The sequence below is a fragment of the Lichtheimia ornata genome, assembly GCF_029851405.1.
Source record: "Lichtheimia ornata isolate CBS 291.66 chromosome Unknown scaffold00056, whole genome shotgun sequence".
In the NCBI taxonomy this organism is placed as follows: domain Eukaryota; kingdom Fungi; phylum Mucoromycota; class Mucoromycetes; order Mucorales; family Lichtheimiaceae; genus Lichtheimia; species Lichtheimia ornata.
Genome location: NW_026695376.1, coordinates 8,754 through 21,817, shown reverse-complemented (window position 1 = coordinate 21,817; position 13,064 = coordinate 8,754). Strand labels below are relative to the sequence as shown.

Genomic DNA, 13,064 nt, shown 5'->3' with positions numbered 1-13,064 from the left:
CTTTATCATTGTATATACAAAAGACAAGCACATAAGCATACAAGAGATGATACACAAGCGTGGATCATCATATACAACTCAGCCCGTTACTCATTTACGATATAGCTTGTTATTGGTAGAAAAGCTTTACTCTTTAGCATCCGCCTAGTTATAGCACTCAGAGGTAGATCGATAGAAAGACGTCTCTTTTCCCAGACACACACTTTCAGAGTAAACAGCAATCTCACAGACTTTGTTTGTTATACGTTTTTATCCACACACACATACACACATACATACATACATCTCACTGACCCTGGTATGCACTAACATTTACCCGGGATTTTTGTACATGTATCGTTGGCGTTATACGAAGGCAACGACTCAATGTCTTGCGCTCTTTGTACCCTTTTCTTGCACGTGATCATTGCACTGTTATTACCAGTTACCATAATTTCTTACAAGGCGAGGAGACTAAGAGATCACATCACATCCTCACAACTGTATGACTTGACTTGCCTCTGACCGCTGTGATGCCTTAGTCAAAGCTGACCATAAGGACTGCTTTTATAATTGTAAACAAAGTTTCAGCTCAAGTTGACTTGTGGCTTGTCGAGAAACAGAGAAAAAATTCGCTCGTGTAGGACAAAGGGGCATATTTCATATCTTCTCGGATCATCTTGTTCTTGTGTCACTAATGAAAGTTGTAGAACAAGGGTTCTTTTCTAGTTGAGTTTTTCGATTTGAAGGTAGGTTGACATGGAGAATGCTGAGAAAAGAGTAACAGAAGCCTAGATGAACGAGATCACGTGCTCAAGAGGTTCATGGCTACTCGACTTCCGTCTGACCGCTGTGGCGTCTTAGTCAATGTTGACCGCAAGGACTGCTTCTATAGTCGTAAACAAAGTTTCAGGTCACATTGACTTGTGGCTCGTCGAGAAACAGAGAAAAAATTCGCTCGTGTGGGACAAAGGGGCATGTTTCATGTCTTCGGTTACACCTTCCCGAGCACCTCGCGATGCCAACATTTCCACAGACAATCTGTATGAGCACCCCGATTTCACTCGTTAACAACTCTCTCGTCGTAAGGCTGCCCGTTATCATGTCCCTATCAGGGCAGTCATTCCAGGAATAGATTGACATAGCATCAACATACGGCGCAGCAGGGCATGATGCTACATCACCTACCGCAGTACGCTATTTAGGATGTCCATTGTATCATCGCCAACAGCAATTAGATGAGTATTGGATGGATGGCATTAAGGCCAAGATTGCCAGGCATGCCAATATACTCAAAGTCACAACCTTGGTAATTTGACCTTGTAAACAATCAAAGAGGTATGAAAAAGGAAAGAGACGTGTGGGTGACGGGCGGCGACAACATCCTTTTATTGTGGCGGACGTGGATATTTCTGTCTGGTGGGGATGATGCATTGAAAAAACTAATGCATCGGCTGATAAAGTGATGGGGGGCATATACTTATACTTTTGAATCTAAAGGTTCATTGTATAGATTTATTCCACCTTTGTACCTCTTTTTAACTACCAAGAAAATCCTTTGTACCTCTTCTTAAATCAATCGCATCTATAATATAGTTCACAATTGCATAAAAAAAACCAAACACGGTACTAGTACTCAAGAAAAGAAACCTTGTATATTTTTGTATTTTGCGGCCTTATCCACCTTGTGTCAACACTCATTTGTCGTGTAACACGTATTGCTTGTAACTTGGTTCACGCGTGCGCTGTCATTGTCGTCTGCTGATGCTTATAGGATTGTCGTTGATCATGGTCACCATTTCTTGTTAAGTTGTTACGGTATAGAGAAAGAGTTCGACATCGTAATAAAGGTCATGTTACTCGCTGTCCGTTGTGCTGTGTATTCGATTCACGTCATTGTCGTACAGTATTTCAGTTTTCAGCATTGGCTCCTTTAGTCTTTGGACCTGGATCGTGTAACGCAGCCAGTACGGCTCTTGAATTTCGATAAGATCTGCTTTTTGCTCAACAGATCGTGCCGAGAGAGCACTTCGATGTCATCTCCATGGTCAATCACAATTTCTTGGATTCGAGGGTAAAGCCTATTATCAAAGGTAGCACACCGATTAATTTCATCAGCACCTCCCGGATTTTCTCAACTTACGCCAGTGTTGGGCTGAGATTGAGTAGTGACTCATCAAGCAACATGATCAGGCTTTATCTCGTTACAAGAATACAATATCGCAATACAACGATAATGAGAGTAGGATAAAAATAAAGCACTATGAAAGACCGCAAAAGATCAGCACTTATTCACAAAGCTTGCAAGAAATGGGATACGTACAAAACCTTGAAAATTTGACCTTGTAAGCAATCAAATAATATGATAGAGAAGAGAGATGTGGGAATATGGTGGGCGACGACAACAACATTTTATTGTGCATTGTGGGCGTGGGTATTTCTGTGTGTTTGGGATGATGCAGTGATAAATTTATGCATGAGCTGTTAAAGTGATGGGGCACATATACCATAATTAAGTCTGAGGAGCTCAATGCAACACTGTCTATGCATCATACGTGGGCCAAAATAGGGCAGGTGATAAGAATTCTATCAACGAAATTAATAATACGCATATAAATGCACATCCGCATTATCATAAAGGTGACTTCCCATGCTGTCAACCTACTCTCAATATTGCTATGCGTGTTCAATAAGCAGTGAGAATGATCGGATCACGAGAACATGGCAAATCCAAGACTGTTGGGTAATATAGGAAAAGTGCATAAAGTACTCAAGCAGTCAATCTCGACCAAGCGAGCCCCCACCTTTTAATTTTTTTCAGTTCCGATAACGGCAGAAGGGGAACCCACACCGCAACTTCCATGGTGGTGATTAACGGCTTCCCAGCTGCAAGGCATGAGACCCAATAGCGAAACGTGACGAGGCAGGCGAGAAAGTTGAAGGGTCACGGCAATACTTAATTAAGCTAAAGGACACTTTTTTTTGGGATGATGAGGTGCTGCCACCCATTCATAGATCATAGGAGTAGTACTTGAACTATCGCGTTCAATGTTTATCATTGCTATAATTATCGGACATGCTGTAAACAATAGAACCCTATGTAGTTACTTGAATAGCTCTTTGGCGTTAGACATACGCTAGAACCTTAGATAACAGTATTATTATTGGGTTTGAAGAGCCAGCACCAGTGATCAGAGGACGACTGTCATTGTATGTTGGTTGGCCTTCACTTTTGCATGGATGCGAGCAGATGATCCAAAATCACATTTCCCAAATGGCGGCCTTGTAAGAAAGTGTAGCTTTTATTCTCCCGTCATCTATTAGTTCATTTAGGATATACGTTGTGATGCAGTGTAAGAGGAGTCTGACTGGCGGAGGAGATGAATGGGTTACACATGTTGTTGACAGGTTGCACAAACGGATGGTGCTGATAGATCTTGGCAATGTTGGTTCTTCATACACAAATGTCGATTGATGAGAAAGCTATCCATGATGGCAGAGACAATTGCTTTATAGATACATACCATATTTGAGTATTTGCACGTCCACATTTGATGCAGAATTACACATTGGAGAGTTTGACTGCATATAACCAAGACTGGTGTTACTTTTGCCAGAGATACATAAAGAGCGATTAGTAGTTAATCCATACTGATCGAGGTATACATGTATGCATATTCACAAGAGGAGCTGCGGGGGGCTGGGTGGCTGTATCAAGGACGACGAGAGGCACTAAAAAGAGTCCATCCCACCTTTCTCCACTCCCATTTTACACATTCAAGGTGAGACACACTCCATTGACGCACTACAGCGCATTAACTCCTGTCATGCTCTATAATGCAAGATGTAGATGGGTGAACCGGTGGTCAATGGTGACTCTTTCAACTACAACAAGCACGCGCGCAATCTACCCATGTTTCAAGCTTCCATTCCCATACAACAGGTACGGTCAATCGCTGCAGCGCTTTTGCTATCCAAGTTTGACATTGTGGTACTAATGTTCGTGTGTAGATTGCTGTTCTCTCGTTTATATGATCTAATGGAGGCGTTGCGTGAATTCATTCCCAAGCTGTCCACAACAACACTTCTTTACACTGCCTCTTTTGGGTATGTTGGCAAGAAAGCGCGTTTAGATTGGTTTCCCTTAGCCCATCTCACATTGTGTTCATGGTAGATCGAACTTGTTGGATGATGGTATCTGTGGGCAGTAGCAAGATATTGATCTCAAAGCAAGAACGCTGTACGTTGGTTCAATGGTATGTATGGTGTTGGATCTACAATGCAGGACCACTTAATTAGCGAGCCTTACAACGAAACAGCAGCAGCACATACTGGATCGGATGAATACAAGGTTATTTGCAAGCATCAATGGAATGGTATTGGGAACACCTCAAGGTAAAGTGATCATCTTAGGATTTGCCACCTTCAAGTGCACTGATGAAAGAAATAGGCTCTCGTTCGGCGATATTACTATTATCACAGCAGCACGTCAAGGGATGGAGTGTACTGTCTTAAGGGGGAAGGCCATGTTGTGGTACGCGGATATTACGTTGGGCTCACGGTGCGACTTCGGTTTAAAAATGCACCCTCTGACCTTTCGTGGAGAACAAAGTATATGCTTCCCATCTTTGCACTGCTATACTTTACTCGACTTGGAAGACGATGGGTTGTCTTCTTGGCAACATGGCTGGATCCACGGCTAGTAGCGTTAAAGTCGGCTGGGGAGGGGCTTCATGTCACCGTTAAAACCAGTGTTTTGACGCCACGTTCCTACGGGAGGCTAGAAGGCAGTACGGATACTACATTCCTTGGCATTGAGCTTTTATGTTACTTTACATCCTGATGGCCTATTTGGTTCCAAGTCTGCGGGTGATGATTAAGTGATTCAGGTATGTAGGATACTGATGCTATTTGGAAAACTTTGCTGAAACGGCTACTATTACTTAGAGGAACCACTGCAGAGTGCTTATGATATCATAACGTGATTAAAAACAGATTGGTGCTCTTACGTGTAGGCAGTGAAAATGGCAAGATGCGGCAGAGTAAACTTTGGCGTTTCCCTCTATCTACTGGACAACGGCATCCGCATCACCTTCTTCGCTGTAGGATACATTCTCAAACGATGAGGCTGCGTACATGGAACCTTGCGATGCTCTTTCTTTACGCGTTATGCAGCGAACATGCAAATGGCGCGCGGATTCTTTTTCAAAATTGGTGACAACGATCAACCAGTTCCAAGGGGGGAGGGTTCCCTGTTTAATGTTACAGCATATTGATCAGCTCTATCTACAGTATCACACAACAGCCATATGATATAATCGTTACTATCACCTCTTCATCTAGACGGCAATGACATCTCCACGTTTTACACAACCATTTACGACAGTACTTGACAAAAAGCCGACATACACAAGCATAACTTCTTTTGCCCAGGCATTTCCCTTCGTTGTCATCGTCCTCCCCAAAAAAATGCGTCGCTTTGATGGAACTTCACATGCATTCGTGTTAAACTAAAGTCACATGCTCATTTTTTCATCCTCAGGATGGTCATATAATTGCTATAATTGTGTGATGCTGTTGGAGTGTGCCTGGTTTCTGAAAAATACCACAGCATGAACAAAGAAGACATGATCATTCCGATTTTATCGTGCAATACTAAACGTATCCAGGGCACTTTTTTTCTTACTTCCGTTCTTTTTACGATAAAACGAAGTGTAACAATGTATAATATCTATCATGTGTCTATGTATGATTATATAAGATCGCGTATAAGGTGTGATGTAGATTGTCATTGATATGTTTGATTTGTGACGATATGTGCTCGCGAGCTCCGTCAGTAAGGTGTTGAGGTCCTTATTTCGTAAGATCAGCTGATTGTCTTTCGTACCAAACGACTGCATGATCTTTGAAAAAATGGCTTTTGTTTTTCCATCCTTTAGTGACTCGTGAATGGCGGATACCTTGGATTTCAGTAACGTTGCTTTGGCACCATCCTTCATTATCTCCGTTGCAATGTGACGAAATAATGTTGATGCCAACGAGGCTGCTGATGGGGTTGCGTTGAGGTCGAAGTCCGCCAAAGTCCAAATGGTCGCAGGTCGAGAGCGTAAATCGTTCGTAATCTTAGATGAAGAACGGCACCGCAAATACGTGCTTGAACAGTCAAACTTTGGCCTGACTTGCTTTAATTGAGAAAGCTCGTCGGATGAATAGAGCTGTTTGTATGTGTTGTCGAAACTCTCCTTCTCATACCAATCCAGAAACGCTTGTGTGACATAGATGGCGGTATGTCGTGACGGGTCGAATCCGTTTGTATTGGATGCTCCCAATAATAACCGTTCCCAGTCGAGTCTTGCAGATGAAGTAACAAGAACGTTCAGTACCTTGGTACCGATTACAAGTTTTGAGGAATTATCATGGTGTAATCGTTTGACTTCAATATTTGGGTACCGGGTACCTTGCTGGGGCAGGGAAGTCAATTGCAGGTCGTCCCCCTTGGTAAAACGGATGAGCTCGTGATGAGTATCGTACTCAGGGATTCTCCCGTAAACTTCTGCACAGCACAGTATAACACTATCAGCCCCCCAAAAAAACGATTAGAGCAAGTTGGGAAACAATTATGGGAGGCTCTTTCGTGTATTTTTACGTTACACAAAGAGTAAACATTGAAGCAACAACCAACCACTCGAACATTTCGACATCGCGATCCGAGATCAGCAAAATCTCAACATGACCAACTCTGATTCTATGAATTGGAGTCAGGTCGCTGCTAAAGGGGCCGGACTAAAGGTCCTCACACGAGCTCGCAATCTCGATGCACAATCCACTCTCTCATCCGAGACCTTGTACGAACACCCAGATTACCAAGATCAGCAATTGGCAAGAAAGGCTGCCGCAATTGTACGCCAAGCTCTTACACCCAATTCCGTTTTGTTCTCTTTCCCACCAACGACCTTCACTCATCGCACTGAGGCTTATGATGCCATTGCCAAGGATATTGGACCTTTAGCTGCTGTCCGCCCGCTGAGTCTATATAGCACGCATGCACGAGGCGACCTACTAATTGAAGCCAAATTTCAATCCCCTGATCACGCTAAACTTGCCATCAATAATGGAATCACTGTGGATGGTATTGTGCATAAAGCATCTCCTTCTGTCCAAGGTGTTGAGAAACCATTGATTCGGGTTCAATTAAACCTTTTGCATATGGCAACAGGCGATGAACTCAAAGATGGACTGCTTTCATCCTTACGATTTTATGGCAAAGTCTATCAAATTCGACAAATCCTTTGCAATGGCTACTTTGAGGGACAACTCACGATTACTTTGGACCCCAGCCACGGTTACGAAGATGAAAAGGGCGAAATACAAGATAGTCAACCATTACAACGCATGTTGTATTTAGAGAAATGGGATCTCTTTGCACCAGCTTCCTTCAAGGGAGCTGCACCCATCTGTTATTATTGCCGTCAAGCAGGACATATCCGCAGTACATGTCCTGAATTAGCCAAACGCCGTTGCTTTGGATGTGGAGAAACTGGGCACACCAAACGTTTCTGTAAGATTAAGGTGCCTCAACCTCAACCCGCAGGGACTGAGTCGGAAACTGAGCTTCTGGATCGATACCTCCAAGACTCATGTACTGATGAAGCGATTGAGAATTCGTCTCAAGAAGACACCGTGAATGATACGGCCATGGAAGAGGCTAAGACTAGCGTGGAGGATCAAGACGCATCGGAGGAACAAGACTTTGAACGGGATATGGACGTTACCGAGGAGGAACAAGTGGAGTCGACGACAGAGGTTCGGGATCCCAATACCTCTATCCTGGCTTCAAAACATGCCCCTTATGATAAGGCCATCAACATGAAAGTGGACGATCCGAAGGAAATGCTCAGTATATCCACGGTGAAAGAAACCACCAGGGCCAAATCAGAAATGATCAAACGAACACTAGTGAAACGACCAAAGTCATTTCATAATGACACCATGAAGATATCTCAAGCCGCTATAATGAAACCAGTGGTTCCAAAACCCACCAACAAACTATCATCATCCGCCCGTAGGGCACAATGATAGTAAGACCCATGCGAATAGGCTCTTTAAATGCACGTAGCATTTTCAAAGAGTCAAAAACATCAACCCGTCGTTCCTTTATACACCACCTCAAATCATCTTCACTCGACCTCGACATCCTTTGCCTTCAAGAAACCTCGACACTTACTCATCATGATCACCTCACCACCTCCCAGCTCGACCAATTTACTCGTTTCATGTTTCCAAATTGCTCATCAGTCATCACCAAGCATGTTGCCATCATTTGCCTACGGCCTTCTCTTTCTCTGGAGTCAACTCTGGTTTCTATGGATGAACGTGTTGCTGTTGCATCTGTTAAAGATCAGCATCATCACACGGTCTGTCGTGTCATCAATGTTTATGCCCCGGCTGACCAGAAAGTTCGTCAAGATTTCTTGTGCACTTTTCTGTCATTACCCTTTGTGAGTGAGGTGAATGCTGATCCTTGGGTGCTTTTAGGGGATTTCAACATGAACCTACACACCAGGACAGTGATTCAAAAACCCGCTGTCAAACCATGGTATGAATGGATCATGACGCACTTTGATAATTGCTTTCCTCAGGGATCGTCAACTTTCACACGGGGTGATTCCCGATCTACCATTGACTACATCTTTGGTCATCATTCAATTGCCACTCGTTTGGCCCAAGCGACTTTACACTATATGCCACCAGATTGGACAGACCATAGCCTTTTGGCTGTGGATCTCTTGCCTCCAAGACAAGATCAAGGCCGTGGTACTTGGAGGTTTAACCCCACTCTGCTAACCAATGACACTTTCGTCAAACTGCTGGATGAGACCATCAATCTATTCTTTGATCCTTTCAATGAGCTTACAGCACCTGAAGGCTCCTCCTCACCACAAGCCCAATGGGAATCATTGAAAATAGTATTGAAATGTACAGCACAGCAATTCTCTCGGGGTTCAACATCACGTCGCAAAAAGCAATTGACCAAACTCCAGGAGGCGCGCCAACAGGCCCTTACTATACCATCATCACCTGGATTAGCAGTACTTGAAAACAACATCGACTCGCTCATCAAAGAAAATACGCAACATGCTATGTTACGTTCTGCCACTCGCTGGCACGAGAATGGTGAACGCAATAACAAGTACTTCTATCAAGTAATCAAAACACGGCAAGCTCAACAAACGATACAGTCTTTGAAATCCACTACCACAGGAGAGGTGTTATTCAATACGCAAGAAATCATCAAGGAAGCTCGGTCTTTCTATCAACACTTGTATACACCTGAAGAGATCAACACTACGGCTGTGGATGGATTACTGTCCAATATTCCACCCAATGTCAAATTGGATACAGCGGATCGAACTCAATTAATGGCCACCCCACATACAGGAGAAGTGATGGATATTTTGGATCACTCACCATCAGGAAAAAGCCCTGGTCTCGATGGCATACCTTTTGAAGTATATAAACACCTGGCTGGTCGGTCAATGCGCTTCCGCTCTCTTCTGCTGACGATTATACAGGATGCATGCCATGGTGTCTTTCCTCAAACTTGGTGCTCTACACGTATGGTGCTACTATACAAGAAAGGCGATCCGGAGTTGCTTGCAAATTGGCGACCTTTGTCCTTGATCAATACAGATGCCAAATTGTTCACCAAGATGCTTGCCAATAGGGTCAATGCTGTACTACCACGCCTGATCAATCCATACCAAACGGGTTTTATGCCACATCGGCTGATATCCGATAATGGTTGGTTGAATCAAATACTTATGCATAATTCCCGCCAATCCAATACATCCAAGGACCAGGTAGCAGTGCTCCTAGACCAGGAAAAGGCTTACGACAGGGTTCATCCTGAATACTTACGACGAACACTGATCCACTTTGGTTTTCCTGATGCCTTTGTCTCGACTCTATCGCATTTGTTTTTCAACACTCAAATACACATAAGTATCAATGGATGGCTTGGAGCGCCTTTTGAACAAGGTCGAGGTTTGAGACAAGGGGATCCTTTGTCTCCTTTGCTTTTTAACCTCGCTTTTGAACCGCTACTTCGTACGATTTTGTCAAGTCCGTTGACAGGTGTTTCTCTATCACCAATCACCACACGACGAGACCAGCCAAGCCCTACGATGGTGCATGATCCGGATACTACTTGGGATAGCACCCAACAGCTGGACTGTATTAGTGCATCTTTTATGAGCCAGCCATCACCAGTGAAACTCTTAAGCTATGCTGACGATCTTGAAGTTTTCTTGTCATGTCCAAACGAATGGCCAATACTGCTGGATATACTCAATCAATATGGGCAAGCTTCAAACGCAAGAGTAAACTTGAGCAAGACGGTGGTCATGCCCCTTTCCGGGCAGGCTAATTCTACATGGAGGACTCAGGCCAGTGATTATGGTGCCCAATGGCACGATGCCTCCTCCTTAGATGCAGTGCGTTATTTGGGCTATCCGTTGTATCATACACAGACACAACTTTTGAACTTTTTGGATGGTATCAAGGTTAAGATTGCACGGCATGCCAATATACTCAAGGCTAGAAATCTTTCGATTCGCGGTTCAAGTCTGGTGGCCAACTCTCTACTCTTGTCACGGTTATGGCATGTTCTCCGGGTAATCCCAGCCCCTGAATCTTGGTTAAAGGAGGTAAAGTCTATTGTGCAGAAGTTTGTCTTACCGTTCTGGCCGGCTCCCGCCTGGACGACACTATGCCTACCTCGTCGCTTTGGTGGTATTGGCCTCATTGATATTGAGGATCAAAGCCTCGCACTTCACTTCATATATGTCCAACGCTTATGTATCCCCCATCGCTCTTCTGATTTTCTCTCTCCCTGGATCATCAAATATTACCAAGTTCTCACTGGTCACGCCTCCCTTTTACCATGGTTCCTCTTTCCATCCAGCTTCACCAAGTATCTTGCCAAAGATGACAACATGGCTCACCTGAATAAGCTCATCGCTCGCTTACCGTCACTGGATATCTCACCAGAGTGGTCTGGTCGTTGGCTCCTTGATCTACCTCTACAAAATATCCTACCACAAGAAAAGGATAAACCCAAGTTATCAAGCCGTTATCTACTTTCTGATATTGTCAGCTGGCATCCTCGCAAACATTGTTTTATATTCCATGCACATCGACTCCGCCCAAGCCTTACCACGATGGTCAACAAACTACATGAGAATCGCCTTGATTATGCTTTTGCTACAATCCAACTCAACAACCATGTCACCATCAAATTATATCGCACACTCCTTCTAACGCCACCACCTCAGCCATACTCCCCACCAACATCCTTGATGCCATCACTTACCCATTGGAATCAACAAATCACATCATCCAAACGTTGCGATATTCCTGCTCTCTCTCTGGGTCAAATACGACGTATATGGCATCCTAACTGGAAGGCAATGTTTCAACAACCACGTCCACCCGAAATCGTTCATCCTTTCTCTTTATGTTTTTCTACTGCTATTTGGCGTCAATTCTGGCATCTTTCTCTACCCAACAAGAGTATCACGGTCTGGTGGCGCATCCTTCATGATAGCGTTGCCTATCGCACCAAACTTCATCGCTGGGAACCAAGCAAGTATCCAAGCACGGAATGTCCCATCTGTCAAGCTGCTCCAGAAACATTATATCACATGATTGTTGATTGTCCCAGGAAACGCCCGTTCTGGTTAGACGCTTTACAACATTACCAATTACTTGGCCTCCTTCCTTCTCAAGATTCCCTCTGGCATGCTTTCACTCAACTTCGATCCACCAATGGTTCACCACTCCCACCCTCGGTACTAATTCGTTTGGGCTGCATCCTGGCGGTACTCTGGAGACATCATTGGCGTTGCATTATTGATGATGAGCCTTGGATCAGTGCCACCGCTTTCAATACTCTAAAATCCGACATTCTATATCAATCTTTTGTACCTTCTGATTAATAAAGTCAACACTTAAATACAAAAAAAAAAAAAAGAAACAATTATGGGTTCTCATATTATCCCATTCCTTTCTCCACGAGTATAAGTCCTTCCATCATTCGAGCAGTCCCATATCGTAACCAGGGCTTGCGAGTCCAGTCAGTGTTTAAGATGGTTGATAGGTGATGATCCATTTCCGCATTACTTGATAAATTCCGCGATGTCGTCGGGGACAATAGACAACCCCGCATAGTCGATGATAACGAGGCTCAATGATTTCTTTGTCGTCTGCAAACATTAAGAGATCTATACCATTAAGAATGGTAAGAAATCAACCTACGTGCGTTTCTGCACATTCTTTTCCTTGTTATTTCCACCACTCGTTGCGCACCATTCTTCTTGAATTCCAGATGGCACCCAGGCATGTACCACAAAGGATTCGTCAGGGAATAAGATTACATATAACAAAGACAACATGGAGACACGTAATGAAGCAATAAAGAACTGCAGAGATGATCACAAAGAGCAAGGCATGAGCTATTTCCGACCTATACAAATCGCTAAGCAGCTCTTCTCAACACTTACCAAATAGCAAGGTCATGATGTTATGTGCGAAAGACGAAAGAGATGTGTGGCGATGTTGATGACAACAGCCTTCATTGTATATGTGTTTGGGCGTGGGAATTGTTGTCGATGTTCATGCCAGCAAAGGATCCTGTGATGGAAACTCAAACATCTTGGAATACTGCGACTTCGGTCGAAGATGATGGATGTTTTCATGCACGTGATAATTGTTGTTGTCCATGCACGATAAAGGAGCTCGTGATGAATTGAGACCAATAGAGTGGATATCAAGCATCTTAGAATGCCAGATCGAAGGATGTTGCGGCCTTGACGGCCTTGTTTACACATGTCCATAGGTGTGGGATCTGCGATTCATGTACTTTTGTCACCTACGAAGGAGCCCCAAATTCCCTATCAGGCTAGGCATCCTTTTAATTATAAATGATATTTATACCTACCACAAAGGGTTCATGAAAGAACACAGCCGAATGTCATTAGGCAGCAATGAGAACATCCAGTTCTAATAGGTAGCAGATCTTTGAAAAA

General features: G+C 43.8%; 3 protein-coding genes across 3 annotated transcripts; 2 read left to right on the top strand and 1 right to left on the bottom strand.

Annotated features, from left to right (window-relative positions):
- Positions 1-4,347: 4,347 nt before the first annotated feature.
- Positions 4,348-4,822, top strand: O0I10_009486 (uncharacterized protein; the record flags this gene model as incomplete). The annotated part of the gene is made up of 2 exons (XM_058489478.1): positions 4,348-4,374; positions 4,430-4,822. The coding sequence occupies 2 exons, from the start codon at positions 4,348-4,350 to the stop codon at positions 4,820-4,822; spliced, it is 420 nt and encodes a 139-aa protein (XP_058339680.1).
- Positions 4,823-5,721: 899 nt separating this feature from the next.
- Positions 5,722-6,256, bottom strand: O0I10_009485 (uncharacterized protein; the record flags this gene model as incomplete). Its single annotated transcript, XM_058489477.1, has 3 exons — positions 5,722-5,831; positions 5,940-6,101; positions 6,232-6,256. 3 exons carry the CDS (start codon positions 6,254-6,256, stop codon positions 5,722-5,724), a joined length of 297 nt encoding a protein of 98 aa, XP_058339679.1.
- A 452-nt stretch (positions 6,257-6,708) lies between these two features.
- Positions 6,709-11,975, top strand: O0I10_009484 (uncharacterized protein; the record flags this gene model as incomplete). Its single annotated transcript, XM_058489476.1, has 2 exons — positions 6,709-8,041; positions 8,107-11,975. The coding sequence occupies 2 exons, from the start codon at positions 6,709-6,711 to the stop codon at positions 11,973-11,975; spliced, it is 5,202 nt and encodes a 1,733-aa protein (XP_058339678.1).
- Positions 11,976-13,064: the final 1,089 nt, after the last annotated feature.